The 26353-nt window shown below is 54.5% G+C and overlaps 2 protein-coding genes across 2 annotated transcripts; one reads left to right on the top strand and one right to left on the bottom strand.

Annotated features, from left to right (window-relative positions):
- Positions 1-1937: 1937 nt before the first annotated feature.
- PLAAT5 (phospholipase A and acyltransferase 5) lies at positions 1938-13567 on the bottom strand. The gene is made up of 7 exons (XM_054570645.1): positions 13477-13567; positions 12698-12785; positions 11345-11453; positions 6321-6429; positions 4072-4334; positions 2209-2400; positions 1938-2015 (listed from the first exon to the last, which is right to left on the bottom strand). Exons 1-6 carry the CDS (start codon positions 13565-13567, stop codon positions 2299-2301), a joined length of 762 nt encoding a protein of 253 aa, XP_054426620.1. The 3' UTR covers positions 1938-2015; positions 2209-2298.
- Positions 13568-17021: 3454 nt separating this feature from the next.
- On the top strand, positions 17022-24632 carry LGALS12 (galectin 12). The gene is made up of 9 exons (XM_054570701.1): positions 17022-17093; positions 18804-18892; positions 19001-19214; positions 19959-20078; positions 20652-20690; positions 21329-21355; positions 21977-22065; positions 23945-24095; positions 24486-24632. Exons 1-9 carry the CDS (start codon positions 17025-17027, stop codon positions 24630-24632), a joined length of 945 nt encoding a protein of 314 aa, XP_054426676.1. The 5' UTR covers positions 17022-17024.
- The last annotated feature ends 1721 nt before the right edge of the window (positions 24633-26353 follow it).

The following is a 26353-nucleotide window of genomic DNA, read 5'->3' as shown; positions in this document are numbered from 1 at the left end:
CCCTCAGAGGTTACTCGGTGCGGCCTGAAGCCAGCCTTTCTGTCACTGAGCAAAGCATCTGGATTGTGCCCAGTGCCTGCTGGCTTGTGTGTCGCCAATACTGGGCCTCCCTACCATGAGGGAACACGGCACGTTCAAGTTCTCTGGCTGACCCTGTGACATGCCAATATCTCCACTGTCCCTACTCACCCATCCCCCCAAAGTAAAAAGGAATAAACACTAAAAAAGAACACACAAACAAGAGACCAGTATTAAACATCTCAGAAACATTGGCATTCCGGTTATTTTCCCTTCATACCCACCCCCACCCCCGCCCAGCAGTGGGGATGTACCTTATATCGACAAGCCTAAAAAGGCGCACCCAAGTGGTCCCACTTAAAGCAGAGATTTCCGGTTTTGGCCTAGAATTCAGAAGCTGCTACAGGTTTTTAACGCCATGCGCCGCCTCATCTGCCGTGTGTGTGATGTGCATCCCAAAGCCCGAGGCTTCAGGGAGAGCTTGGATGCAGGGGGAGGGCAAGGTCTGTCCCATGCTCCTTGTGCCCTCGCAGCTGACACAGAACTTCTCACCGCCGTCCCTGACCTCTGCTTGTGGGTTCAGGCAAAGGTGGGGGAGCCAGGGCATGGCACTTGGTAGACACTCAAGAATGTTTGTTGGATGAATGAGTGAACATCGGTCCTGATACGCTCCCGAGGGTTTCTGTCCAAACCAGACAGAAGACAGAGAAGTATCTTTCTGTCCTAAACGCAAGCAATACCTGGGTGGGTCCTTTGTTTAGAAGTTACTAAACACTCCCTGGCATGGGGTAGTGGTTTGTTAAACAAATAACATCCAGATTGTTTGATTAATAATTAATATGGTCTGTGAATTCAAAGGCAGGTTCAGAGCAAAAGGTTCACTAATACTTGACTGAGTTAGTTCAAAGCTGAAAGGAATATATTTTACAGAATAAAAATTCTTGGTATTTGGTTCTGCTTCCAAGGTAGCCTCACCCTGGGCTGTGTAATGAGGCAAGAGACTGCAGGGACAGACGTGGGGAACTTGATGGATTCTCGGCAGGCGGGGAGGAGGTGGTTATGGGAACTGAGGTCAGTGGATTTGTCCTGGCGAAGATTCACAGAAACGAGGGTGCGCTCTAACTACCAACCAGCACCGGAGCCGAGCAGAGAGAGAGGCTGCTCCGCTGGGGAAGGGCAGAGGGAAGACAATCAAAGACACACCCCCAGACTGCAGTGCCTGAGCTCTAGAAGGAACCAGACAAGGTGGATTGCTAAGAAAAGAATGGAGGGGGGAAAAAAAATCAAAGAGTTTCATTGCGGACCTATTTTCTGCAAATGGGAGAAAGGCTCATGGGCAAACCTAACACATTCTATGGGCTCCATCTTCTCTTTTCCACATTCTTCGCTTTTCCTAGGGATTTCGAGGGCCCTTCCCTAGCTTTCTTGGGTGGTTTTAGCTCCCAACTGGCACTGACAATCCCCACTCATAATTTAAATCTTCTATTGTGTCAACGTTCTTCCAAACAAAAAAAATCACTCCTTCCTTTCCCTCATTCACCCAGCGGAAGTCGTTGATTCAGATATCCTAAACAGTCATCTGAAATCAATGAAAATAGAAATTTCAAATTTGCTGGTACTAATAAGAAGAAAAGCAAGATAAATGGCCCAACTGATTATACTTTAAGTGAGGGTTTTAAACAATAAAGAATAAAGCTGATATATAATTTAAAATTTTTTTTTCCTCGGGCAAGGTGTTCTTAGATTAAGGCACAGCTGGCCGTGAGTCGTGAGTCATAGGTTTTCTCAGACTCCTCCTCCTTCGAACCACACTCTGGGCCAATAGGGCAGGACTAGGGCGATCCAGAAAAGCTAAAGACATTTTAATTCAATGAAAAGAACTTCTGAAAAGAGTTCTTCATTACTGGGAACGTTCCGGCAGAGGTTTCCAAGATATGTCAGATGCTCCTCAAGCATCACAGACTAGGTTCAGCCTAAGAAACAAGTGAGACCCTTTCCTACAAGGAGAAAAGAATGACCAAGTTAGTATATGAGTTGCTTCGCACAGTACCTGGTGCCTGACATTTGCATAATAAATATTAGATTCTTCCCACCCTGCGAGTCCGTGGATCTAATCAATATATTGGATGTATTTCTAAAGGGGTAATTGGATACATTTTAGGTTCTTCCAGAAGCTCACAATTTTCTTACATGGGGCCAGTGAGCAAGGGAGACAAGGGAGCAAAGGAGGAACAGGAGGTCTCCTTGCTGATGTCGGAGCTCCTCTTTCGCGGGGTGTTTTCAGCCCCTCCCGGCGGTCACTGGTTTGGGCCTCATGCTGTCCATGACAGCTGAGATCACGGCTTCCGCAGCCTTTGCACCGTGCATCAGGGCGTGCTCCACCTGCAAAGCCAATCGTTCGCGGGACACTCAGTGCGGACCCTGGGCTTGCACCCTGCCCGCCCCGATCTCGCCACTCCCCTTCAGGAAATGGGCAGCCTGGGGGCTTTTCCTGGAGCAGGAAGCACCCTGTGCCAATAGGGCAGGACTAGGGTGATCCAGAAAAGCTAAAGACATTTTAATTCAATGAAAAGAACTTCTGAAAAGAGTCCTTATTTCCAACAACCCTAGAGCTGCAACAGACCAAGAGAAAGCAGGAGGGCCCGGGATGGACATCTGAGGCCGGCGCGCTCCCTTTCTCCTAGGTGGAGTCGGGGGCACTGGGCTCCTGGCCCCCTTCCTTCCTCGGAGCCATTCAGCCTAGGGTGTGCCTCCAGGGTGGGGCTCCGAGGTAAAGGATCTCAGAGTAGCATAGCCCCTGATGCCCTCATTCTACATCCGGGGAACCAGAGAACCAGGAAGGGGAGCTCACTTGGACCATGTCACACAGTGAATGAGTGTCTGAGCTTAGATCTGGGCCCAGGCTTCTGATGAATGAGGGCCTCTTATAATCCCTTGACCCTTGGGGTCTTTTTTTCATGTCCAAATGCTCATGGGACGGGGAGATCCCTCATATCAGCGCCCACCAAGGCCCTAGTGCAGCATCAGGCCTCACAAGAGGCGGTGCAGGCTACGGGAGGACCAGAGTACAAAGGAGGAGGTGGAAAGTGAGACACGGGCAGGAGGGAGGGAGGGACAGCGTGGGAGGTCGGCTCACGGTCACCGACAGATGGCGTAACCCAGCTGAGAGCAATGTTGGGATTCGCCCAGTGTGTTAAGAAATCATAGGAAACATGGAAAAGAACATAGGAAAACTACGTGCCCCGTTTAATCCTTGATTTAAAAAAATCTATTACAAAGGCAATAATAAATACTCCCTCTGCTCTTCTCGTGGGGTGTTAGTAAGGACCAAATATTAACAAGAGCAGCTCACGGTCACAGATACTTAGCTTTCAAAGCTCTTTCACATGTACTTTACTTCATTTAGTGTGTCACTGCCCTCTGTTAAGGGGGGGGGGGGTCACAAACCCCAATGCGGCAGGGCCAGGCAGGTAATGTGACAAAGCTGGTAGGTAGCATACCTACTCCCCCACCCACCCAAAGGGAGAGCCACGAACGGGCCCCACGGAGCGTCAGCAAGCAGGAACTGACCAGTTGGGTGTCCAGTGAGGCTGGGACTGCAGGTCTTTTTATATAAAATTTCTATATTTTTAAATGTTGGCAAGTAATTAAAAAAATACTAGTCATCCAAGCAAAACATATCTGTGGGCCAGATGTGGCCCACAGGCTGGTAGTTGGCAACTTCAGCAGTAAAGTATCTACCTTGGTTTATCCCCGTTTTCTAAAGGAAGGGGTGGCCTCAGAGATAAAATGACAGGACCAGGGAGACCGGGCCAGCTGATGGCCAAGCTGGACTCCACCAGTGGTCTTACTCTGCAGCCCACTGCCTTTTCTACTCCTTCCCGGCTTAGTAGAGATAAAAAGAACTGTCAAGTCCTATAGAAACAGAAAGCTCCCCTCCCCCTCGCTCCCACTCAGGGCAACAATAACATGGAGCCACTAATCACCATGCTGATGAGATAGGAGCCCCAGACCGCTCCGCGGGAAGCCTTTGCCCAGGCCACGGTGCTGTACCTGCTGGCTCCTGGGCACGCCGTAGCGGAGGTCGTTGACAAAGTGCTCACAGTTCCCTTCGATCAAACTGTACTGCACTATCTTGTTGACCATCTGTTTTGTGCGCTGGATGATCCTGTCCACAGGCAGGGGCAGGTAGGTCCCGTCCAGCTTGTTGTTGACCTTCCAGGAGCAGCCTTGCAGCACGTCCTGCAGGCGGCTGTATTTTACCATGGCCCGGTTGCTAAAGATGGAGGTGATGCTGCCAGCCTCCAATTCCTCGCCTGGAGGCCAAAGGCAAACAGAAGCTGGAGAGCTGCCAGGGACAGCAGGGCCAAGGGGCCGGCTCCCTCCCAGGGGCTGCGAGCTGCTTCCCCTGGGGCCCCGTTGCACCGTCCACAAAAGGTGTGGCTGGGGATGGGGAGCTGGCTTGAATGAACCGCAAGGGACCGGCTTCCCCCAGAAGCCTCCGCCGTGTCCTCCTCTGACCCCCACAGCCATCACTTTCTCATAAAACTCTAAAAGTGCCTTATAGGGTGGCCCCGGACTGTATTCAGTGTTGAACTGGGCTGACCAAGTGACCGAGTCCTACAATTTGAGTCTCGCTTTCCTAACCAGACTTCAGGAATCTTCTCCAACATGGGCCGAGCGCCCTTACGTGTACATGTCAGTGTAAGCAGCGGCTCCTGGGCAAGGGACTAACGTGTGGGTCCTTCCTTAGCCACCGCAGGGGTGCAGGTGGGACCAGGCAGACAGGGCCCGGGATGGGACCCACTCCCATCAGCCTCGCCCACAGCCACTCTGCCCGTCTCTCTACTCAGATATTGGGGTTTTCATGAAGGGTTTATTTGAAAGCAGAGTTCCACAGCTTAGAAACAAGAAACGTTCGAACGCGGCCATATTATCGCATTCAGTCCTTAGAGGAGACAGAGGCTCAGAGAGCATCGGGAACCTGCCCAAGGCAGGTGGCAGTTTAAAGCCAGGGCTGTTTTTCTGCAAATGTGTGCACCCTCCTCCTGTGTAAGCTGTTTGAGGACACGTAATGCCCCTTGCTCTTTTCTTATATATTTGAAGAAAATCTGCCAATTTCACAAAAGCGGGCAGTATGCAATGCAGCTCACGGGAAGAGATGCCAGAAGTGACTGTTCAAGAAGGAACTGACGGAGAGGGTGAGGATGTAACTGTTAACAATCCGTTTGGTTGTACAAGAGGGAGGCTCCTGGAGAGGAGAGACGGAGGGGAATGAAAAGTGAAGCAACTTTTACCTTCTTTGTCCTATGAGTAGGTTCCCAGGCCGGAAGTCGGGGAGGGTGTGAGTGGATGGGGCAGGAAGTGAAGGGTGCCGTGGGGGGCTGCTCTGTGGGAGGTCTCAGCAAGGTGAGGGGCTGGGCCAGAGGGACTGGGCCAACGGAGGCAGACAGGACACAGGACACAGACCTTTGGTGCCAGTGACCTTCCATAATTTGATCTTAAATGGGCAGTATAAACACAGGACACAAATGCAAAAGGCATCAAAGATGTGTGCCCCCTTCTCCCAGCTCCCCCAGGTCCTACCCCCTGGGGTGATTACTGTGACCAGTGGCTCTGGATGGCCAATTTGATATTCTTTCCCATTCTCTGCTGTAACCTTCTGTTACCGCCAACCTCTCATCATCAAACCTGCACCGCAATTTAATCAGCCACCAGTCTAACCTCAGCCTTGTGTTAACACGGCCTTGAGAAACGAAAGGAGTCTACGGCCATACCTCCCTGAACACTCCCGATCTCGTCTGATCCCGGAAGCTAAGCAGGGTCAGGCCTGGTTAGTCCTTGGATGGTAGAAACAAAAGGAGAGCTGTGTCCACGCTGGGGGTGGGGCAGCCTGGGAAGAGCTGGGAGACCAGGTGAGGGTGGAGGTGCCAAAGGTGATGAGGAAGCTCGTAAGCACCCGCACCCCTCCCCCTCCCGGGGAATCCTTCGGATCGTGAGGAAGAATGTGGAACTGTTGTCAATACGGTTGGAGGCTCAGGTTCTTAAATTGTCATTGACAAGAAAGGGTGGTCTAGGCGGTCAGGGGGCTGGGCTCACTCTCTTGCATCTCCCACAGGGCTGGACAGGTAGTGACATTGGGTAGAGACCAAGTTCTATCACACAGTAAAGTCAGGTCTAGTCATGCTTCGGGGTGTTTTATTGCTAAAGTAAGGCAGCAGCTGAGGATACAATAACTAACTATACTTCTTTTTCCTTTGCTAACTCAAATATCAATATTTCAGCAGAGTATCCGCTCTTACTTGGGGGAGCCAGGTGCACCACACGATCGTCCTCCACGTAGATGGCCCAGTGCTCATAGCCAATTCGAAAAATCTCAATCAGGTCTCCAGGTTGGGGTCTTGGTTTGCCCTATAGTGGAAAAAAAAATAGTAATAAACACAAGGCGCATGTCCGGGGGATTCCAGAGATGCTGTTTGGGGATCAGCTACAGCTCAAGCCCAGGCTGGAGAAAGCTCTCTTCACACAAAGAAGTGAAGGCCCGTCCCCCTTCCTGCAGTCACTCTTGTTGCTTCGGGCAGTGAGACTAGCTGTGCCAGTTCCCGAGGTGTTACGCCCTCATACATACGCTGTGTGGAGGACTGATGGGGCCCCTCTAAGGATTTCTCCTTGAAATTGAGCTCCAGGTTAAGCTTTCTCAATAGAGGGCGTTGGAAAGACATTGCAAGAAGTAGGGGCTCTCCTGCAATGTCCCGCCTTGGGTGAGGGGGCCAGGCTCCGTGGCCCTCGTGTGGGGACATCTGGTGGAGATCTGCCTGAGCCCTGATCCCTCCGTCCCCATAACCTTGCAGCCTTTCTGGGGTCCTCTTGACAGACACAATGCCCCAAAGCCTCCTGCCCCTGCTGGCCTCTGGATTCCCTACGCAGGTCCCCCGCATGGCCCTCCTGTGGCCCAGAGGGTCCCCTCCTCTGCATGTCCACACCACCCGCTGCTGAGAGTCAGCTCACCACCTACATCCCAGGAGGTCGCATGTGCCCAGCAGCTGGAGACCAGCTCCAGCCCGGCCACGCCCACTTCCCTGCCATCCACGGGGTGGGCCCTACCTCTCCACGTTTGTCCTTCCTTGAGTGCCCTCCTGGTCCTCAGCCCGGAGAGACCAAATCCAATTTCCTTGTATTTAATAATTCTTTATATTAAACGTCCCCTGTTTAACGTACTGTGTGCTCTCTAGCTCCTGACTGGACCCAGGCTGCCCATACTCTTCAAAGTGGCTGGGGCGGCGGGGGGCGGGGGAGCTGGCTCGTCCCACAGACATTGTGCACATGCACAGCAATTAAGAGGGTGGGTTCAGCTCATGGTTAAGTGTTGTTACCACAATTTTTTTAAAAAAAGAAAGAAAAGAAATCCTAGAGTTTGACCAGTGTAAACCCAAACTTTAAAAAAAACAAAAAACGCCTATCCCATATCTCTCTTACTCCGGTATTGTGCTCGATACCAGGAAGTACAATCTGAGTCCTGATTCCCACACTCCTCATCCTCGCAAACTGTCTCTACGTTTGCCCAGAGCGGGTGCCAGGAAGAAGCCCGGCTCACCCGTAAACTTGATTGTCCCCCCACCCCCAGAAGAAGGCGTGCTGGGCAGCCGTAGCCTGGCAGAGAGGTAGGAGCCGCCCCGCCCCCCCATCAACTTGACAAGAGCGTGGTTGCTGCCCCCGAGTTTGCAGCAAGGTCCCCAGTCCGTCTGGTTTCCTGGAGGCTGCAGCTCTCCTCCCGTCCCCAGCCTTATTTCCCTTGCTGAGGACCAGCATTTCCCAGGGCACAAGTTCATGGAAGTAAAAGGGGGTTTTCACCTGTTTCTTTTGACCCTTTCCTGAGACATCCCATAAAATTCACATAGTTTAGGTACACAGTTCAATGACTATTAGTAAGTTCACAGAGTTTGTGTGAGCTTCCCCAGAGGCCAGTTTTAGAAGATGTCACTATCCAGGAAAGATTTCCCAATCCCTTTGCTATCCCTGGCCCCGGGCAACTTGTGCCCATCAGTAGTCGCTCAACTTTCTTCCCCTAACCTTTCTCCTGGCCCCAGGCAACTGCTAATCTATGTACTTTCTGTCTCTCTACAATAGCCTTTTCTAGGCATTTCATGTAAATGAAACCACATATTTTGTGGTCTCTTGTGTCTGGCTTCTTTCACTCAGCAGAATGCTTTTGAGGTTCATCCATGTTGTACTCCTCTTATGTGAATACACCACGTTTTGTTTAAACAGCTCCGTTCTTTTTCGATATTACTTTGGCTAAAGGAAATTAAAGAAGATTTAAGTAAATGAAAACACATTCCATGTTCATGGATTGGAAAACTATAATATTAGAGTTGCGATGCTCCACATGGATCTATAAATTAAACACAACCCCCCTTGAAATACCAGTAGGCATTTTTTAAAAAATTAAATTGACAAGGCGATCCTAAAATTAACATGGAAAGGCAGATCACGGTGAAGGGGAGGCCTTTCCGGCATGAGCTGGGCAGGAAATGGGAAGCGAGGAACTAGAGACAATAAGGGCAGGCAACCCTTTCAAGACATTGGCTGTGAAAAGGAGCAGAGGCATCAGGTGGGAATGAGGAGGAACAAGGGGTGAAGGGAGGGCATTTTCAAGGAGGGAAAGATGGCGGCGCGTGTTAAGTTCTGCTGGTTGAGGGATGTTGAAGACGACAGAGAAAGAAGAGTGATCAGCAGCCAAGGGGTAGGGGTCCTGACAAAGTGGGAGGGGCCAAGTTCAAAAGCACACCGTTGGCCTTTGCACAGGGGCCTGGGAGGGCCTTTCCTAGGAGAAGACCTGTGTTTATCTGTTGCGGCTGCCATACAAAATGCCACAGACCGGGAGCTTTAAACAACAGAGTTTATTTTCTCGCAGTTCTGGAGGCTGGAAGTCCAAGATCAAGGTGCTGGTAGGGTAGTTTTCATTCTGAGGCCTCTTCTCTTGGCTTGTGTGCAGCTGTCATCTTGCATGTGCTCTTGTGACCTTTTTTTTACATGTGTGGAGAGGGAGAGGGAGCAGGCTCTCTGACGTTTCTGTTTATAAGGGCACTAATCCAATCTTCTTGGATAAGGACCCCACCCTTATGATCTCATTTAACCTTCATCATTTCTTCCAAGACAGCCATGCTGGGGATTAGGGCTTCAATGTATGAATTGGGTGGGGAGACACATATTCAGCCCATAACAACGGTAACTGCAATCTGGTAAGTGCAAAGGCCCTGAGGAAGGGAAGGCCTGGATTCATCAGAAGTACAGAAAGGAGGCTGGAGTTGCTGGTACTGAGTGAGCAGGGAAGAAGAGTGATACATGATGCATTTAAAGATGATGTATGCCCTGGCTGATGTGGCTCAGTGGATTGAGTGCAGGCCTGTGAACCAATGGGTCACTGGTTCGATTCCCAGTCAGGGCACATGCCTGGGTTGAGGGCCAGGTCCCAGTAGGGGGCGCACAAGAGGCAACCACACATTGATATTTCTCTCCCTCTCTTTCTCCCTTCCCCCTCTTTTAAAAAAAAATAAAGATGATGTATGGATACAAAGGAAAAGAGGAGAGAATGTAGGCAGCAGGAGGCTGGACCCAGGTCGATGGCCAGCAATCTCCCAGGCCTCATCTGAGGAAAAGAGCTGGCTGGCGCTCCTTACATGTTAGGACATCAAGATGCAAATATCTCATCCATCCGTCTAATCTTATCATCAGTTCATCCGCTACATAGAGCAGTGAGTAATTCTATGTGTTTTCAACATATACACATACATGTACATGTATGTACATGGCTTGGCAAACACAGAAGAAATAGGAGTTAAGTGACCTCGGAGACGCATCCACCTCCTCAAAACGGCGCAGCAGAACACGCAATCTTCAAGAAGATGAAGAGTAGACACCCTTCAGAGATACATGCGCAGGCCTCAGTTGGGCTAAGAGGAAAACAAAACACCTTAAAGGGACACATCATGGCAGGTTTTTGTCCGAAACCCTAAAACAGGAGAAAGTGAATGGCCCAGGTATCGATGTTATACAAAGTTCCCCAGGGGGAGCGGTGATGCTGCTGTGATGAGATCAGGATGCAGGCTCTTCTCTTCTTCCTCCCCACTGGAGTCCGCGAGGACCGTGAGGGCAAGAATCTCCTCCCAGATCTCTGCTGAACAGAGAACGAATGGTAGGGAAGCAATGCTATACACTCCTGACTTCACTGTTACTGAGTAAAACCCTATTCATCTCTTACCACATTTTTGTCAACAAAGTTATCAAGCAAGGTCCCTGAGCCCAGCCTTAAAAATGCAGGTCTGTACAAATCTCTGTCTGAAAGGACTCTTCTGAAATGTTGAAGGCGACGGCCACCCTGCGCGACGGAGGTGGCGGTAACTTTCCGCCTCAGTGTGCCGAGGCAGGCGATTCCATAAAATGCTAACTGAAAGCATGCGCAAGAGCGTCACCCAGGAGAACGCATACGTCTGTACAAAGACCTGTAGAGAATCGTTCACAACAGCTTTATTTGTAATAACCAAACACTGGAAATAACTCCATGAACGAATAAATAAGTATCCATACCGTGGAATACTGCTCAGTAGTAAAAGGAATGAACTACGTGGCTATAACTCAAAATAATTATGTAAAATTATGTGAAAGAAGACAGATCAAAAAAAAGGGCCCATATGATATGATTCCATTTATATAAATGTTTTAAAAATGCACACGAATCTGTAGTGAGGGAAAGCAGATCAGTGGTTGCCTGGGGATGGAGATGGCGTGGGGAGACGGGGCGGGGGCGGGGTATTTACAAAGGGGAACAGGAAGTTTGCGTTGCGGTGATGGCTTCACCGGTATACACGTATATCAAAAACACATTCAGCGGTATATTCTAAATATGTGCAGTTTATTGTATGCCAGATACAGGAATGTCAGTTATATCTCAATAAAGCTCAATGAAGCTGTTTTTAAAAAATTAAAAAGACAGCCTTGGCTGGTGTGGCTCAGTGGATTGAATGTGGCCTGTGAGCCAAAGGGTCGTTGGTTCGATTCCCAGTCAGAGCACGTGCCTGGGTTGCAGGACACGTCCCCAGTAGGGGGTGCTCGAGAGGCAACCACACATTAATGTTTCTTTCCCTCCCTTTGGCCTTCCTTATCTCTCTCTCTAAAAATAAATAAATACAATCTTTTTAAAAATTAAAAAGACATAGCCAACATCCCAAATCAGCGTGCAGTTCAACCTGCCACACAGTGTAAATAAAGTAAAATACAGCGCGTAGAGAAGACGTCACCAGGACGGCCGTGATTCCTGGGCACACACCTCGGCTGCCGGCTTTGCTAACTTGCCTACTGTCTCAGACTTCAGGGACGAACTCGACTCGGCTCCCTTCTGGTCAGGTGTGGACTCCAAGGTAACTGCTGGCTTCTCCCTAAATGAATTTGGTGATCCCATAGTTAACAAGTAACACTACTTCACAATTATTGCAAATTCTGTATTACTTCAGATTTGTGATTTTAAGATCTCTTTCAGTTTTGAGATTCTAGGAAATTTTTCCCCTCAAGCTTGCTTCTGTGATACCATTAACTGTCACACAAAATAGTGGCCCAGCTACTGCTTTTTCAGACAATTGTTTTAAAATGCTAATGATAGTGATGAGTGGCTTTCAGAATTCTTTTATTTGCTAATAATCTTTTTAAAATGTCTATCAAAGTAATACTTGCATATAGCTTTAAAAAAAAGTAACTTTACATAATGGCTTATAATAACATGCAAGAGGCCTCAGCTCCCTCCCCTGTGACTCTGGGTCCTACTGCCAGAGGCATGCGCCTTGAAGTCCCAAGATGTTTCTTCCAATAATTAGGTCCGTATTTCGGAGGAATCTTGTTGAGCCACAACACTGTAACTGCAAGTAATGTGACAGAAATTGGCATATTTCTCCTTTGATAAAAAACGTTGTAGAAGAAGACTGAAACTGAGACCAAGAATATGCTTTTTGGATAGTGCAGTGAAATATATTGGAGCCAAGGAGGCCTGGGTTCGAAACCTGGCTCTGATACTTGTCTGGCCTTGAGCTTGTAAATTAATCTGTCTGAAATCAGTTTGATTATCTATCAAATAGAGATGGTAATAGTTGTCTCACAGAGTTGCCAAGAGGGTTAAATGAGAAAGCTTATGTTTATATTGGTACATCACCCATCCAACAAGGGCATTTTCTTTATCTTTCTTCAGCTTTAACTCTTCCGTATAGTGTATGGGGGTGGAGGGTGGTTGTGGTTTTAGCCATAGGTCTCCTGGAAACTTTCAGCCCCTCAGCATTTTAAAAAGAAGCAAACCATGTTTTCAATGAATGTGGATTGAGGACATTAGTTGCATCATTTATTAATTACCAACTGGCAATATGGCAAAGGTGTTTCAAAGCAATTCCATTCTCAGAGATCTGGAGAAGGGGCCCTTTAGCTAAAAATCACTGCAAGAGGTACCTCCCGCCAGCAGGTCCCAGGCCTGGTCGCTGTCTGTTGCTAGGACCACACCTGCCTTCTGCCTACAGGTGGGTGGGAAGCTGGTTTGCCCAGAAACCCCGTCAGGATCTGTTTTACAGAACTGCCAGTCAAGCCCATTCTTCAAAAGGCTCTCCCACCCAAAGACCCAGTCCTTCCATGCAAGGAATCTTACCCCTTCTGGAGGCTTCTGCCCACTTCCAATGAACCCTGCTTTGGCTGCTTGGATGAGACCTGGACCAACGCCTGAGATCCCAAGGAATCTTCTATTTGAAGAAAAAAAAAAGCTATTTAAACCACATTTGCCTTCCATGGGGGTGGGGGGACTATAAAACAAGGGTTCAAGCGATCACCTGGACAGTGAAGGTGGGCTTGAAGCTCTAGCCTAGACCCTGGCAGACTCTTTAGACTTGGATCAGTTTTGGGATGAATGAAGGGGATTATAGGACGGGATGCTGGAGGGGGCTCAGCTCCTCCAGGAAGGAGAGGCTGTGGCATCCCTGGGGTCAGAATCTGGGACAGGATGAGGAAGTCAGAGGTGTCTCCCTCCCAGATCGCAGAAGCCTGGGGGCTAAACCCAAGGAGAGAAGCTTCTGCGCAGATACAGCCCTTCTTCACGCCACCTGCCCGGAGCCGCCGCCTCTGGCCCCCTTCCACCGCAAGCGCAGTGGGAGGGTACACACTGGGCGTCTGCCTCTCTTCGATGACATTAACCGTAAACGAGCATTCCGAATTATTCACTGGTTCCGGTTAACGGGTATTTCGCACAACCAACGAACGTCTCCAAGGAGGAGTCTTGCAGGCAAACACGGTGATTTTTGTGGGGCTCCGACGGCCCGCGGACGACGCGGACGGCCCGGAGGGTCCCAGGCCCGGGCGCCGTGGCTCAATGAGGAGGGGCCCCCATTCCTGCTGAATGTCCGGGAGCATGTTGATTGTCATCTGGTCCCATACCTGCCGTTCCCGAGGTCGCTTTGGGGCAGGGCCCATGGAACCTAGAAGAAAGGAACCGGCCCTTCTTCCCGGAGGCGGGGCTCAAACCCATCCCGCTGCTACGGCCGGTGGTCCCCGGGTGGCAGGGGCGTCGCTCCAGACCAGTTCCCCGTGGGCGCGGCCCCACGTCCCCGGAGCCGCGGGGTTCAGTGCGCTGGGGGCAGCGCGCCGCAGAACCGCGTGGGACGCTCACAAACGGCGGACGCACGCGGGGCCGGGGGTCGGGGGGGGGGGCGGCGCGCCTTGCGTGTCGCCGAACAGAGCGGGCACCAGTGGGAAAGGCAGGGAAAGGGGGCCAGGGGGCTGTTCAAGGGACGCAAGGGAACGCCAAAACTGTTGGCTTAAAAGCTCGCAGGTGGCGCTGCTGTGGCTGGAGAAGCTGAATGTCACGGAGCAGACGAGGAGAGAGCGGTTGAGGCCAGATTAGGAGGGCCCGGGGAAGGTCCCGCGGGAGTTAAAATCTTGAGGGATTGAGAGTTTCACACGCATTTTTTCTCACGTATTTTATTATATACTTTAACTTAAATTATAAACTAACCTACACGTCCTCTTTCTTTGAGTCACAGACAGGAGCTGAGGCCGCGATGGGAAGGAGGGAGGTGGCGCGTTGGCCTGAGGCCAGAAGGTTGGGGCAAGAAGCCTGGGAGCAGGTCCCAGGTGGGACTCCCAGGCCGGGGCTCTACCCCCGCCCAGCTGGTTTCTGCACCTGCGGTTTCTCCTCTCCCCGCCCCCAGCCCCACACTGTACAGAGAGGTTTCTACCCGAACACACCTCGGATCAAATTTCTCCACACGCAGCACCATCAGCAGCCCAACTCCACCTACCCAGACGTTTCTGAACACACTCCTTGGCTGCGTGCACCCAGCCCTGCCAGTTAGGACCTAAGTCAGCGCTTCTCAAACATTCTCATGCATCAGAGCCTCCCGGCATGGCGTTGCAATGCAGATTCCTGGGCCCTGCCCCAGGAGCTCCCTCCTCAGGGGGTCTGGGGTTGGGGCCCTAACACTTGCGTTTCTAACAAGCTTTCAGGTGATGCTGAGCTGCCTGCCCTTGCGTAGCAGCTGCGGTGCCTTCCCCTCCCCGCGGGGCCCGCACGAGGGCGCCTCCTTCAAAGCAGCCGCTTGCTCTTCCTCCGCGCCCCCCGCCGCCTCCCCCCCTCGCCCCGCCGCACTCGAGCCTTTGCCGGGCTGGTCCCGCCATGAATTCCCTGCTGCCAAGTCTGACACTGGTCAGGTCCTGGAACCTTCCAACTCAGGACAGAGTTGAGCGGTTGTGCTGCTTTTTAGAGGGAAAGATTTGTTGGAATTTTAAACAAAACTGGATCGCCTCCATCCAAAGCCGGGGTGTCCAACCCGCGGCCCCGGGCCAGGTGCACGCGGGCCGGAAGGCGATGACCGCGGCCCAGCACAGAACTGCAAATTTACTGAAGAAAACATCAGTAAAATAAAAAGGGGACCAAAGATATGGGAAAACATATTTGCCAATGATACCTCAGATAAGCATTTGAGCTCCAAAATACATAAAGAATTCACATGACCCCACACCAGGAAGACAAACAATCCAATTAAAAAATGGGCAAAGGACCTAAACAGACACTTCACCAAGGAGGGCATACATAGGGCCCATAAGCTTATGAAAGGGTGCTCAGCATCACTAGGCATCAGAGAAATGCACATTAAAACCACAACGAGATTCCACTTCACACCAGTCAGAATGGCTATCGTTAACAAATCAACAGAAAACAAGTGCCCGTGAGGATGTGGAGAAAAGGGAACCCCAGTGCACTGTTGGTGGGAATGCGGACTGGTGCAGCCACTGTGGAAAACGGTATGGAGTTTCCTCAAAAAACTAAAAGTGGATCTGCCTTTTGACCCAGTGATTCCACTCCTGGGATTTTACCCTAAGAATCCGGAAACACCACTTCAAAAGAACCTATGCACCCTGCACCCCAATGTTCATAGCAGCACAATTTGCAATAGCCACGTGCTGTAAACAGCCTAAGTGCCCATCAGTAAATGAGTGGATCAAAAAACTGTGGTCCATTTACACACTGGAATACTACACAGCAGAAAGAAAGAAGGAGTTGCTACCCTTCGTGACAGCATGGATGGAACTGGAGAGTATTATGCTAAGTGAAATAAATCAGTTGGCAAAAGACAAATACCATATGACCTCACTTATAACTGGAACCTAATGAACAAAATATACTAATGAGAAAAATAAAGCCAGAGACATGGAGACATGGCAACAAGGAACAGGCTGACCGCTGTAGGAGGGAAAGAGGGAGGAGGATTATGGGGGTGGGGGAAGAAGGGGAAGGGCCAAGTCGAGGAACCTGAACAAAGGACCCATGGACAAGGACAATGGGGTGAGGATTGTCTTTGGGAGCAGAGGTTAGACTGGGCAGGGAAGAGCAATGGTGGGAAGGGGAATGGGGACAGCTGTATCTGAACAACAGTTTTAAAAAACAAACCATCTTTTCTATGCACATCTGTTTTCGTTAGTGTTTTCTATGCACACCAAGACAACTCCTCTTCTTCCGGTGTGGCCCAGAGACGCCGAACGGTTGGACATCCTTGATCTAAAGGGTCGTCGGGGAGCTTGATAAAAATGCAGGCGTCCGAGTCCACCCCCAAATCAAGACCTCCCTCGGAAACACACATGTCTACAGTCACCCTCACTACATGCAGATAAATAGAGGGAGTCCCAGAGAAGGGCAGTGACTTGTCCCAGGGCCCACAGCACGTTAGAACTGTTAGAACCGAGATTGAGCAAGAGCCCAGGTCCCCTTGGGCGCAGCTGCACCCTCCTCCCCACCACCCACTGAACGAAGCTGCTTTTCCTGAGCCTAAGGGGCTATCCTCTCTTCCTGCCCTTTTTTTGCTTCCCTCTACCCCACTTTCTTGTGACAGCAGCTGGACCCTGGCTTTTCCAGCTGAGGCTGAGATGGAGCCCCAGGGAACTAGAAAACTTACAAAACTGAGAAGAGTGGGACAAAGGGCAAGGAAATGAGGCAGAGAGGAAAAGCTTTCCTGGGCGGGCACAGGAGGGGAGGAGGGAACAGGAGGCCAGTCCAAGGGGTCTGGGAAGCTGGGGGCGGGGCCGCCGCCCCTGCCTCTGGCCAAGGGGGACTCAGAGGGCAGCCCCAGAAACCGACAACCTTCCCTGGCCCCCAAAAGAGCCAGGCTCTGCATGCACGCACCTGCCACCACCCCTACGCCCCAGCCAGCCGTGAGCTTCGGGTGCAGGGGGGCTAGTTAGTTAGTGTGAGTTTTCTACACCGGAAGCGGATTTCCGCTCCAGAACCAGTCAAGCAGGTGGGCGGGGAGCGGCGGTGGCCCCAGGGGCAGATGGCTTCCCTCCCAGGCGGCCTCCTCGTGGCACTAGGACTAACAGCTGGAAAGGCTGCTGCAGGCACTGAGGAGCCTCGCTGGGAAAGGAGAGTCAGCCCTGTGGGCGCAGAGCCCTGGATCAGCATCAGCAGCTCCCGTTAGAGGCGCCCCACCCCCATGTCACCTGGAGAGAAACTGGACCCGCTGCCTGACGCCTTCATCCTACAGCCGCCAGTCTTCGACCCGGTGAGCGGCCACTCCGGTCCCGGAGCTCCCCGGACTCAGGGCATCTCCCTTCCAGCTGGGGCCCGGCTCCCAGGTGGTGAGGTGCAGGGGCCCTTGTCTTTGAGCCCAGCTTCCCCATCATAGGCCCAGGGGCTCGGGAAAGGTCCCCTGGGTTTAGCAAAGTGCTGACCAGCTAATTCCCACTGGGGTGCAAATGACGGCTGGGCTCACAGAGTCCTCGCGGTGTAAAGCAGTAGAGCCTGGAGACGCGGCACTGGGCCCTGGCTGCACTCTGGGTGACCAGGAGGACCTGGGGGACAGTCGTGGGGGCACTGAGCACTGAGGAAGGGCAGTCTCGCCTCCAGCCCAGAAGGGGGACAGGCGGACCCTTGCAGCCCAGTCTTGTCTCCAGCCCAGAAGGGGGACAGGAGGACCCTTGCAGCCCAGGGGTGGGGTGGGGCTTCCTGGCTTCTTCCTCCTGCCCGGCACCGAGCGGGGGTTCTGCAGCCTGGCCACGCCTTCCTGATGCTAAGCTGCACCCTCCTGCCAAAGGGCACTAATTACCACTTTCTCCCCACTTGACCCTGTTCTCCCACTAGAGCTGTGTCTGCTCCGAGGGAGGGGCTGCGACGCTGGGCGCAGCGGAGCTGTGGGCACTCTGGCAGCCAACCCTCCCGTGCCTCCCCAGGCGCCTGAGTGATGGGGTGAAGTGGCTGCCCAGGTTACTACTCCTCCTGGCTCTTCAGGATGCAGGCTCCCACCTGGGGGGCAGTGCGGTTGGGCCTCAGCTCTTTCTAGGTGATTTGGGCTCCCAAAGGCTGCTGGGAGTTGGAGGATACCACGGGGAGGCTGGTCTTGTGACCCTGTCTGATGCGTACCTGTGTATGTTCACATTCGTCCCACAAACACCTGTTCAGGGCCCATGCTCTGCCAGGCTGGGCTCTGAGCCTACAGAGAGGGGAGACAGGGCTTCCGCTTCCCGGGGCCTGTGCCTCCCCGGTGAACGGCCTGCCGCACGTCTCCCTGTGAGCCAGCCGGCCGGCCGGGGCCCCGGGGCCTGGGGAGGGGAGAGAGAACTCGGGCACCCAAGTGCGTGGTGTCTGAGAAGGTGTCAGAGGAGACGTCAGGAGCCTTGAAGGTCAAGTCCGATTTCACAGGGTGTAGGGAGCACAGAGGAAGCAGCCCCGGAGAAGGTGGGAAGTTGTGAAAGTGTGTGCTGTGCTTTACAAATGCCCGGCAGCTTCTGTGTGGGGTAAGGTGAGCCTGGGGAGCTGGGCCGGGCCCCTGTTAGGGAGGTATCTCTCCGGGCGTCTGTATCAGGGTCCTCTCACAGGTCCCAACTTGTCCGTCCTTCCGCCCCCAGCTCCCAGGCTCTGGCCAGTGCACAGTCCCAAGGACGCCCGGACGGCAGGCTTCGGGAGGCCCGGGCGGCACCCCATGGGCAGCGAGCCTCGCTGGGGCGAGGGGCTGGGCTGGGCTGGCGCTCCAGGGGGCAGCGGAGCTGTCTCTGGCTTCCCCAGGGCACATGTGGCTTTGACATGTGAAGGTCCAGGAAAGGGGTGTAGACGGAAGACAACATTTGAGAGAGAACTAATTTTTCCCCATAGGACATTTTCTGTTTGGGGCAGGAGAATCAAGTTTTCCTGTTCGTCTTCCCTCCCCACCCCTCTGGCATAGGGGTCCCTTGGCCTTTCCTTCCCCGTGAAAGGATGGGTTTCTCTCCTTGTTCAGGTGGTTCCTTACGTCACAACAATTTTTGGTGGCTTACGCGCAGGCAAGATGGTCATGCTGCAAGGAGAGGTCCCTCTGGACGCGCGCAGGTGAGGGGCTGCCCCCCGGGGGCGCTGCAGCTCAGCCCCAGAGCTGCACGCGGGGAATCCGGGGCTCTCTGGCCGGGAGCGCCCTCGGAGAGCCTCGCCTCCCACCAGGTTCCAGGTGGACTTCCAGTGCGGCTGCAGCCTGCATCCTCGGCCGGACATCGCCATCCACTTCAACCCTCGCTTCCACACCACCCAGCCCCACGTCATCTGCAACACCCTGCACGACGGGCGCTGGCTGGCCGAGGCCCGATGGCCCCGCCTGGCCCTGCAGAGAGGAGGCAGCTTCCTCATCCTCTTCCTCTTCGGACACGAGGAAATGAAGGTGATCCGAAGGGCATCGGGGATCTAGAACATCGGGAGGGGCAAGCACGGAGAGGACCAAGGAGCTGCCCTGGGCCCCTGGGGCCTGATCCACATGACAGCAAGGCTGCTCTGTGGTGCCTGGCCCCAGGGAGGGGCCCCGGCCACAGCCATGGGGTGGGTGGGGCACCGGCGATATGCCTGGCACGGCTCTGATCCCTTAAAAATCAGCTCACGGGGTCCTCCCAGCACCCCCGAGGAAGGTGCTTCCCTTCTCCCATCTCACAACAGAGGGAGAGAGAACTTGGCCTCGAGGCTCTCACCCTGAAGCGACTCCCACCAGAAACAGGAGGGGACCTTCAGATGTCTCGGGGTGGGGGTGGGGGGAGCTGGTAGGAGCCAGCAGTGGACGGAGAGACCCTAGGATAGGAGTGCGCACAGCCTCCCGAGCCTCGGTTTCCTCACCTGTGGACGTGGACAGGGTGCTGCTGCGGCTGCTGGCAGCCTGGGAGAGGCGAGATGCGGGGGGTGTGGGAGGTGCAATCAGGGGCGGGGAGGGGCCCGCAAGGTGCCTTGGCTCTGAGGCCAGCTCGGCCACTGGCCAGCTCTGCAACCTCGTCTGCAAAACGTACCTTCTTCTGAGAGCTGGGATGAAGGTAAATGAGGAGAATTACAGGTAAGAGCACACACCGCTGCCTGGAAGAACCCAACACCCATGAGCTGAGCTGAGCTGAGCTGACCTGAGGGGGCCCCCGTGTGTCCCCAGGTGAGCGTGAACGGACAGCACTTTCTCCACTTCCGCTACCGGCTCCCGCTGTCCCGTGTGGACACGCTGGGCATATTCGGGGACATCTTGGTGAAGGCTGTTGGATTCCTGAACGTCAATGTAAGTTCCCTTGGGACCAAGGCCTGGGTGGCAATGGCCTCTGACTTTCTGTGCACCTGGACAGGCCCGGGGTGCCTCCTGCCCCAGACAAGCCTTGTCACGCCGGTTATGGCCGAGAGCGAGGGTTCCCCTCGAGGCGTCGGCTATGAGTGGGGCGAGGGGAGGAGAAGGTGACTGCAGAAGGGACCCGAGGGCCTGGGACAGACATCCATACTGGGCGTGGGGTCAGTCTACAGGGAGCAGCAATAGCCAGGAGGTGAGTCCTTGGGAGGGTTGAAGCCATGGGGCCCAGACACGGGGCTGGCAGTGTCGCTCTCACCTGAGGAGCTTGTTAAAAATGCAGACCCCTGGGGCCGCCGCCACAGGTGCTGATTCAGCGCCTCGGGGCCTGCGCAGCCACCACACCAGGTGTGAGCCCCATCGCTGAGGCCAATGGCAGAACGAGCAGCTCTCAAGGCCAAAGCAACCTCTGCCAACATCCGCGCACAGGCAGGGCAGGCCGGGGCCAGATAAATGGTCCGCAGCCCCTGCAGCCTCTTGAGTCCTATTGTTGCTTATTCTCTTTCCCAACAGCCATTTGCAGAAGGCAGCAGCGAGTATCCAGTTGGACATGTGAGTCTCTTGGGCGATAGATAGGCAGGCCTTTGTCCCAGGCACATAAGCTGAAGCCCCAGTTCCCCTCCCTAGTGTGACCTGCCCCTCGGTGGCTGGGCTGCTGCTCCCCTTGCACAGGCCCACCTGCCCCTCCCTCACTGCACGGTTGTCCTGGATGCAGCCAGCTCCGCCAGGGTCCCCGAAGAGCCTGGATGGCCTCTCCCAGCTTGTCTAGTCCCCAGGGCCAGCTAGGGAAGAGGGAGGCAAGGGCGGGGAGGAGAGAACGGCTTCCCTGAAGGGGCAGGGCCCGGTGTTCCTATCAGGAGATCCCTTTAGATGGAGCTTTCGGTTCCCCGAACAACCCCCGAGGTAGCCGCGGCTGGCCTGCAGGGCCCAAGGGGAGGTGAGGCCCAGGCACCTGCCCAAGGCCACACGGCGAGTGAATGACAGGCCCTGGGTCTAGCTCTCCCCCTTCTCCAGAGCCGGTGCCCTTCTGAATTCTGGAGGATCCCACCGGGGCTCCAACCATTCATCTGCATTATCTCTGAGAGAGGCAAACCCCAAAGTCCCCAAGTTTTCATAATAATATCAAGGGATTCCTTTTCACTGAGCAAACGTCCCATGACCTCCGCATCTCCTCTTTCTCCCCCTGACAGCCGTTCCTGCTGGGGAGTCCCAGGCTGGTGAGTGATCTCCCCCTCATTCTCGAGGTGGTGGAGCCCCATCCCAGCCCCATCAGGGGTGGGGGGCACCCCCACCTGGTGGGAGATGCCCTCAGCCTCATGATTTGCCCTCCCTTCATTGAAAAGAGCAGACTATGGGTGGGCCGGCAGCTTCAGGCTGAAGCTCCAGCTTCATTTGGCCTTTTCTTCAGTTACTCTGCGCACAGTCACTTGATACCCTTCTGTGGCAGGTCCAGTGCCAGGCTCTAGGACGGAGGGACAAGCCAGTCCTGAGGCCTGCAGTGCTTACAGGCTGGTGGGGCAGGGGACCAGTGAACGGGCCATTGCAAGTCGGGGTGCAGGACGGGAACGTACACTGTGCTCATAGCACAGAGGGGCACCGAGTGCAGTCCAGAGACGCCCGGGGGCAGAGCCTAGGGGCCAGGCCTGCAGTAGGTGCTTCGTAATGAACAGAGCTGAGGGCCCCCCACCGCCACCCGCCGCCTGGCTGCAGGGGCAGAGCCTTACCTGCTCCAGGGGCCCCGCCCCTGAGGGTGGCCCACAGAGCTGCTCCAGGGGGCGGCAGCCCCCCCTCCGCCCCTCTGCGAGTCAGCCGCTCAGTCACCTCCCATGTTCCTTCAGGAGGTGCCCTGCTCACGCCCCCTTCCCCGGGGTCTTTGGCCCGGACAGGTCATCGTGCTGCGGGGGCTGGTCTTGCCAGAGCCAAAGGAGTGAGTATGCAGGTGAAGGGAGGGCACCGCCTGCCTGCGCCTGGCGCCAGCTTGGTGCACATCGCCTCCTCCGTCCTCAAAGCCACCATTTAATTAGTTACGTGTTCGGGGTGGCAGAGCTTGTAAAAGGTGGGCTGGGATAGGGGCCGGGGCTCAGCCTGCTTCGGGGCCCCAGCAGCCCCACTTCCAGAGTATCTTCCATGCCTGTGAACCTGGTCAGGCCCTCCCTGGGGCCTCAGGGAAGGCCCTTTAAAGAGGGGGCTGCTGAGACCCCAACAGAGAATGATACCTCCAACAGCGACACAGTGCATAGTTTAGGAAGCGCAGCTAGGTGGCCCCAGAGGGGAGACCTGGTGCTGGGAAGTGGGGACTTGGACGAACACAATAACCAAGTATACAATAGACGCTGCCTAACTTCACCCCCAGGGGGCGCTCCCACCCTGTTTCCCAAACCTGCAGTTCAAAGCAAGTTAGACAAGGGCCTTATCTTTTTCTTTGCTTTTTACTTTCCTCCCTCACCCCCTCCCTCCTTCTCTTCCTTGTCTCCTTCATGCCTTCCCGCCTTCCCTCCTTGTTTCATTTTTCTGGAACTGCACTGGATTTCATGACTTTTCTGGGCCACATTGCCTACCGGGCTTTGACGTCTGCTGAGGACATGAGCAACTTCAAGCCGTCACTTTTCCTCTGTGTGTCGCAGTTTCTATGCCTGTAAAAAGGGGCGATGATAGTGCTGACTTCAGGGGCGGTGTAAATGCTTACAGTTGCACCAGGCACAGAGCAAGTGCCCCACGGATGGGGCGGTCTCAGCATTCTCTCGGGGGTGGGGCCAGGGGGTAAGGGGCATGCCCCCTGCTGTCCCCCTCTCTCTCCATTTGTTTCGTGACTGTGTTGGAAGTCACTGACCTCACTAAGCTCTTGCCCTGCCTGCTCCTGAATGCTGAGGCGGGCACAACCCCCAGAGCCAGGCACAGCCGGGTCGGATTCCCGATTTTGCTTCTTACAGACTATGTGGTCCCAGGCAAGTCACTATGTCTCTCTTGAGTCAGAAGTCCTGGGTTTCCCCATGGGGGGCGGGGGGGCAGGGGGGCAGGGAAGAGAGGAAAGAGGTGATTCCAATGCTATGGGGAAAATTAAGTGGTTCCCAGTGATAAAAAATACCTTCCCCTGACCCCCCAAAAACTGGGGACATGAGGCCAGGTTCATATCCTAGCTCAAAGTCACATGGTAGCTAGTGACACAGCGAGTAATTTAATACCTCTTTTGCGAGGCCCACGGCTCTCGGTTCTCATGCCCTCGGAGGCCTGACAGGTCACGTAAGCAGTGAGGCACCAGGTTGGGACACTGGTGAAGTGGAAAGGATATTTCCATAGACCCACTCATGACAGATCCGATTATTTTTAAAGAGAAGCTGGAAGCCATCTTTTATATAAACTCTCTCAATTATTGAAAAGGGTGTGACTTTAAAGTGGAAGGATAGTATGAACCAACCAGACCACGTCCTTTCTTTTTTTTAAGATTTTATTTATTAACTTTTAGAGAGAGGGGAAGGGAGGGAGAAAGAGAGGGAGAGAAACATCAGTGTGTGAGAGATACAGCCATCAGTTGCCCCTCACACACCTCCAACTGGGGACCTGGCCTGCAGCCCAGGCCGGTGCCCTGACTGGGAATCGGTTTCCAGGCTGGTGCTCAGTCCACTGGGCCGCACCACCCAGGTCAGCCAGACCATTTCTATAGGCCAATTCGGCCGTGGGCCACCAACATCGAGACTTAGCACAGTGCCTGCAATAAATGCTGGCCATCCCTCCCTCAGGGGAATCGGGTGACATGGCCTCAGGGCTCCGGAACCTGAGCCCCCTCTCGGGCCCTTCCCTCCCCGCAGTTTCACTCTGCGGCTGCTGGACAAGGCCATTCGGGCTGCTGTGACACTCAAGGCTTCCTTTGCGGACAGAACGCTGGCTTGGGTCTCCCCCTGGGGACGGAAGAGTCTGATCTCGGCCCCCTTCCTGTTCTACCCCCAGCGATTCTTTGAGGTGGGTCCGGGTCGAAGTGTTCCAACCCAGGACCCCGGGGGCGGGGGCGTCCTTGGGGGGCCTCCCTGCCAGGGCTCTGAACTCTCTGCCCTGGAGCCAGAGGTCCCCAGCCCAGAGACCCAGGTTTGATCACTCGGGGCGGCTCTGGCACCAGTGTGACTGAATAGCCCCCCAGCGACTCCGGTGTGCATCAGGGCGGGCAGCCTCTCCTCCATGGGAGGGAACCCCTGCTGAGGACAGTGGGACTGCGGCCTGGCGCTGAGAAGATCCTTGTGGGGGGACTGGGGACAGGCCGGGTCCAGTATGAGGGCAGGAGGGGCTCCCTGGGCGGCATCGGGCAGCGGCAGGACTCCATCCAGAAGCCTGCAGGCCTCCCGCCTCCTTCCCCAGGTGCTGCTCCTGGGCCAGAAAGGAGGACTGCAGCTGGCGCTCAACGGGCAGGCGCTGGGGGCCACCAGCCTGGGCCGGCAGGCCCTGGAGCAGCTGCGGGAACTGCAGGTCAGCGGCAGCATCCAGCTGTACTGTGTGCACTGCTGAGGAGGGATCCGGAGACGAGGAGGGCCAGCCCGCGCCCAGGGCCCCGATGGCCTGGCACCCCCGCCCCGCACTGACGTGTCCACCTGGCACCACCAGGCCAGGCCTGGCTCACCTCTGGAGCCCTGAGCCAGAGTCTGCAGGGGCTGTGGGCCCCACGGTGGAGGGAAGGCCCCAGGGTGTGAAGGCTCCTCCAACTCTCGACCTTCGTCCACCAGGAGCCGGGGATGGACCCCACCTTCCTTCAGGACCTAGACAGGGAGGCGGGTCTGCAGCTTAAGACCCTCAAAATACAGTGGCTCAGAGCACTTGGACGCCCATGTCATTCTCGTCTAACAGTCCTGGAGAAAATGGTCCAGGTCAGGGGCAGCTCCGTGTCCCATGGACCTTCAGGGTCGGCCTTGTCACCTTCCCACCACGCCCAGGACGTCAGCGTCACCTGCGTGGCTCTGCTTTCCAGCACTTTCCCACACAGTTCATTCTGTAAGAGCCCGGTGATGTAGGCGGAGAGAGGATGAAGCGTGTGGCAGACGGGTGGACTAGCACAGTGCTTGTCAGCTGTCACAGAGCTGGTCCGCAGGGCGCGGGGGGCAGAACCCGCTCCTCCATCTCCCGGTCAGTCCGCTCGCTCAGGGTTCGCCACGATGGGGCTTGTGAGTCCTGTTCCCACGCACACAGCGCTGATCCAGGAGGAGAAAAGCCGACCCGGGTTCACATCCCGACCCCTCTAGAAGCTCAGATTTCATGGGTTTGGGCAAATTCAGGAGGCCCATACAGAAAGTTAAAATCAATGACATCAACCTACGGGGCGGTTGTGAGAATTCAGGGGTTGAAGTTGCCTCATATGCCTTACGCTGAGTTGGAGCTCAGTAAATGGCGGCTCGTGCTGGTATCGTGAGAAACTATATGTTGGCTCCACTGATGTCCCCCAACACAAGCAGAACCTCAGAAAATAGGCATCGCCCTAAAGGCGGGGGGACAGTATCGCAGGTCGGTGACAGAGTGCTCACCGCTGCTCACGGGTCCCCTTCATCCCTCCACCAAGCTTCTTCGCAGAACGGGTGCTCTCACCCGCAGGCGGGGCCTGTGTCCGAGTCCAGGGGGCCGGACCAGGTTGCTTAAGATCTTCCCTGGGAATCCCAGACAGACAGACTGCAGGGTGACCTTGTCGTGCAAAAAGAACAGGGAAGAAGGACAGGCGGCCCCGTGGCTGGCCCTTTACTGTCCCTGCCCCGTATTCTCTTCCTCTCTTTCTGTGTGGATGACGCAGTGATTCGATGCCTCCTGCTCTATCCATCTGGCCACTCGGGGGGCAGCCATTCCGCGCGCCCTCCTTTGCGCCAGGACCCACGCTGGTGGTGGACCTGGTACATTTCTGCCCGTGTGAGGCTGTCCCCTGAGCTTCAGGGACATTGAGCAGGGTGTCAGCAGAGACGTGGCGGAGCCAGGATTTGGAAGCAGGACTCACACTCCGCAGGCCCTGCTCTGTCCATGGAGCCAGGCTGACACTGCACAGACACTTGACAAATAAGTCCCGTTTGGGACACATGAGAGTCTTTACAAAAAAAAATGGTTCAACTCAACTTACAACAAATTCAATCCAATAGAGAATGAAGGTCCAGAGTCTTTTATTCCCAGAGAATTTAAGGCGCCCTGTAGGAAGGAACACAGAGCTACGAGGCAGCGTGCACATGGTCATGCTTCTAAGCTCAGGGCTGATACTG

The sequence above is a fragment of the Pteronotus mesoamericanus genome, unplaced genomic scaffold (assembly GCF_021234165.1).
Source record: "Pteronotus mesoamericanus isolate MK-2021 breed Mesoamerican mustached bat unplaced genomic scaffold, CSHL_Meso_final contig_214, whole genome shotgun sequence".
Taxonomy (NCBI): domain Eukaryota; kingdom Metazoa; phylum Chordata; class Mammalia; order Chiroptera; family Mormoopidae; genus Pteronotus; species Pteronotus mesoamericanus.
The sequence above is the reverse complement of the archived record's forward strand: the minus strand, read 5'-3'. Positions and strand labels throughout refer to the sequence as shown.

What these genes read in the sequence shown, in the direction of transcription:
- PLAAT5 (XM_054570645.1), bottom strand. Translation starts at nt 13,567, where the DNA reads ATGGGTTTGAGCCCCGCCTCCGGGAAGAAGGGCCGGTTCCTTTCTTCT. An exon ending in TAGCAAAGCCGGCAGCCGAG is followed by an intron (nt 6,430 to 11,344) that starts GTGTGTGCCCAG and finishes TTTCCACTATAG; the next exon opens with GGCAAACCAAGACCCCAACC. An exon ending in GGTGCACCTGGCTCCCCCAA is followed by an intron (nt 4,335 to 6,320) that starts GTAAGAGCGGAT and finishes TTTGGCCTCCAG; the next exon opens with GCGAGGAATTGGAGGCTGGC.
- LGALS12 (XM_054570701.1), top strand. Translation starts at nt 17,025, where the DNA reads ATGTCACCTGGAGAGAAACTGGACCCGCTGCCTGACGCCTTCATCCTA. An exon ending in GTCCCTCTGGACGCGCGCAG is followed by an intron (nt 18,893 to 19,000) that starts GTGAGGGGCTGC and finishes GCCTCCCACCAG; the next exon opens with GTTCCAGGTGGACTTCCAGT. An exon ending in ACCCCCAGCGATTCTTTGAG is followed by an intron (nt 24,096 to 24,485) that starts GTGGGTCCGGGT and finishes CTCCTTCCCCAG; the next exon opens with GTGCTGCTCCTGGGCCAGAA.